At 32.7% G+C, this 620-nt stretch overlaps 1 protein-coding gene across 1 annotated transcript; it reads right to left on the bottom strand.

Annotated features, from left to right (window-relative positions):
• Positions 1 to 175: 175 nt before the first annotated feature.
• On the bottom strand, positions 176 to 409 carry SARC_18123 (hypothetical protein; the record flags this gene model as incomplete). The annotated part of the gene is made up of 1 exon (XM_014287795.1): positions 176 to 409. A coding segment is annotated over one exon (234 nt), but the record flags the coding sequence as incomplete, so codon positions are not given.
• Positions 410 to 620: the final 211 nt, after the last annotated feature.

Raw genomic sequence — 620 nt, 5'->3', positions numbered from 1 at the left:
TATGTATATATATATATATATAAATATAAATATATATATATATATATATAAATATATATATATATAAAATATAAATATATATATATATGTATTATATAACTAGATGTACACAGATATAGCTTGTACATACACATAAGTATATATCACTACTCGCACACAGTGATAAACAACATACCTCTAATATAGCCAGAGCATCGTTCAGCTGGCCCTGCTGCCACTCCAGCATCGCACTCTTGGTCCACACCTTTGGCGTGTCCGCTAGTTTACGCGCTTTGGTCAGTAGAATTCGTGCATGCTCAACAAAATCATTCTCACTCTCGAGCTTCACAGCCGCGAGATATATGCTCTCACTGTCACTATTGGCCTTGAAGGCTTCCTGCAGAATGCGCCTGGCCCCATCCAAATCACCCTGTTATTGAATAAGAAAGGGAAATAAAATGTGAATTTAGGGTTGTAAGGATGCAAAACGCATAATTTTTTTAATACATATATACATACATACACACACACACAGACAAACATATATATATACAGACACACAGACAGAAACATATATGTTTACAATATATATATATATATACACAATTACATATACATACATACATACATACATACATATA

This window comes from Sphaeroforma arctica, assembly GCF_001186125.1.
Source record: "Sphaeroforma arctica JP610 unplaced genomic scaffold supercont1.13908, whole genome shotgun sequence".
Taxonomy (NCBI): domain Eukaryota; class Ichthyosporea; order Ichthyophonida; genus Sphaeroforma; species Sphaeroforma arctica.
This window is presented reverse-complemented; position numbering and strand designations above follow the sequence as displayed.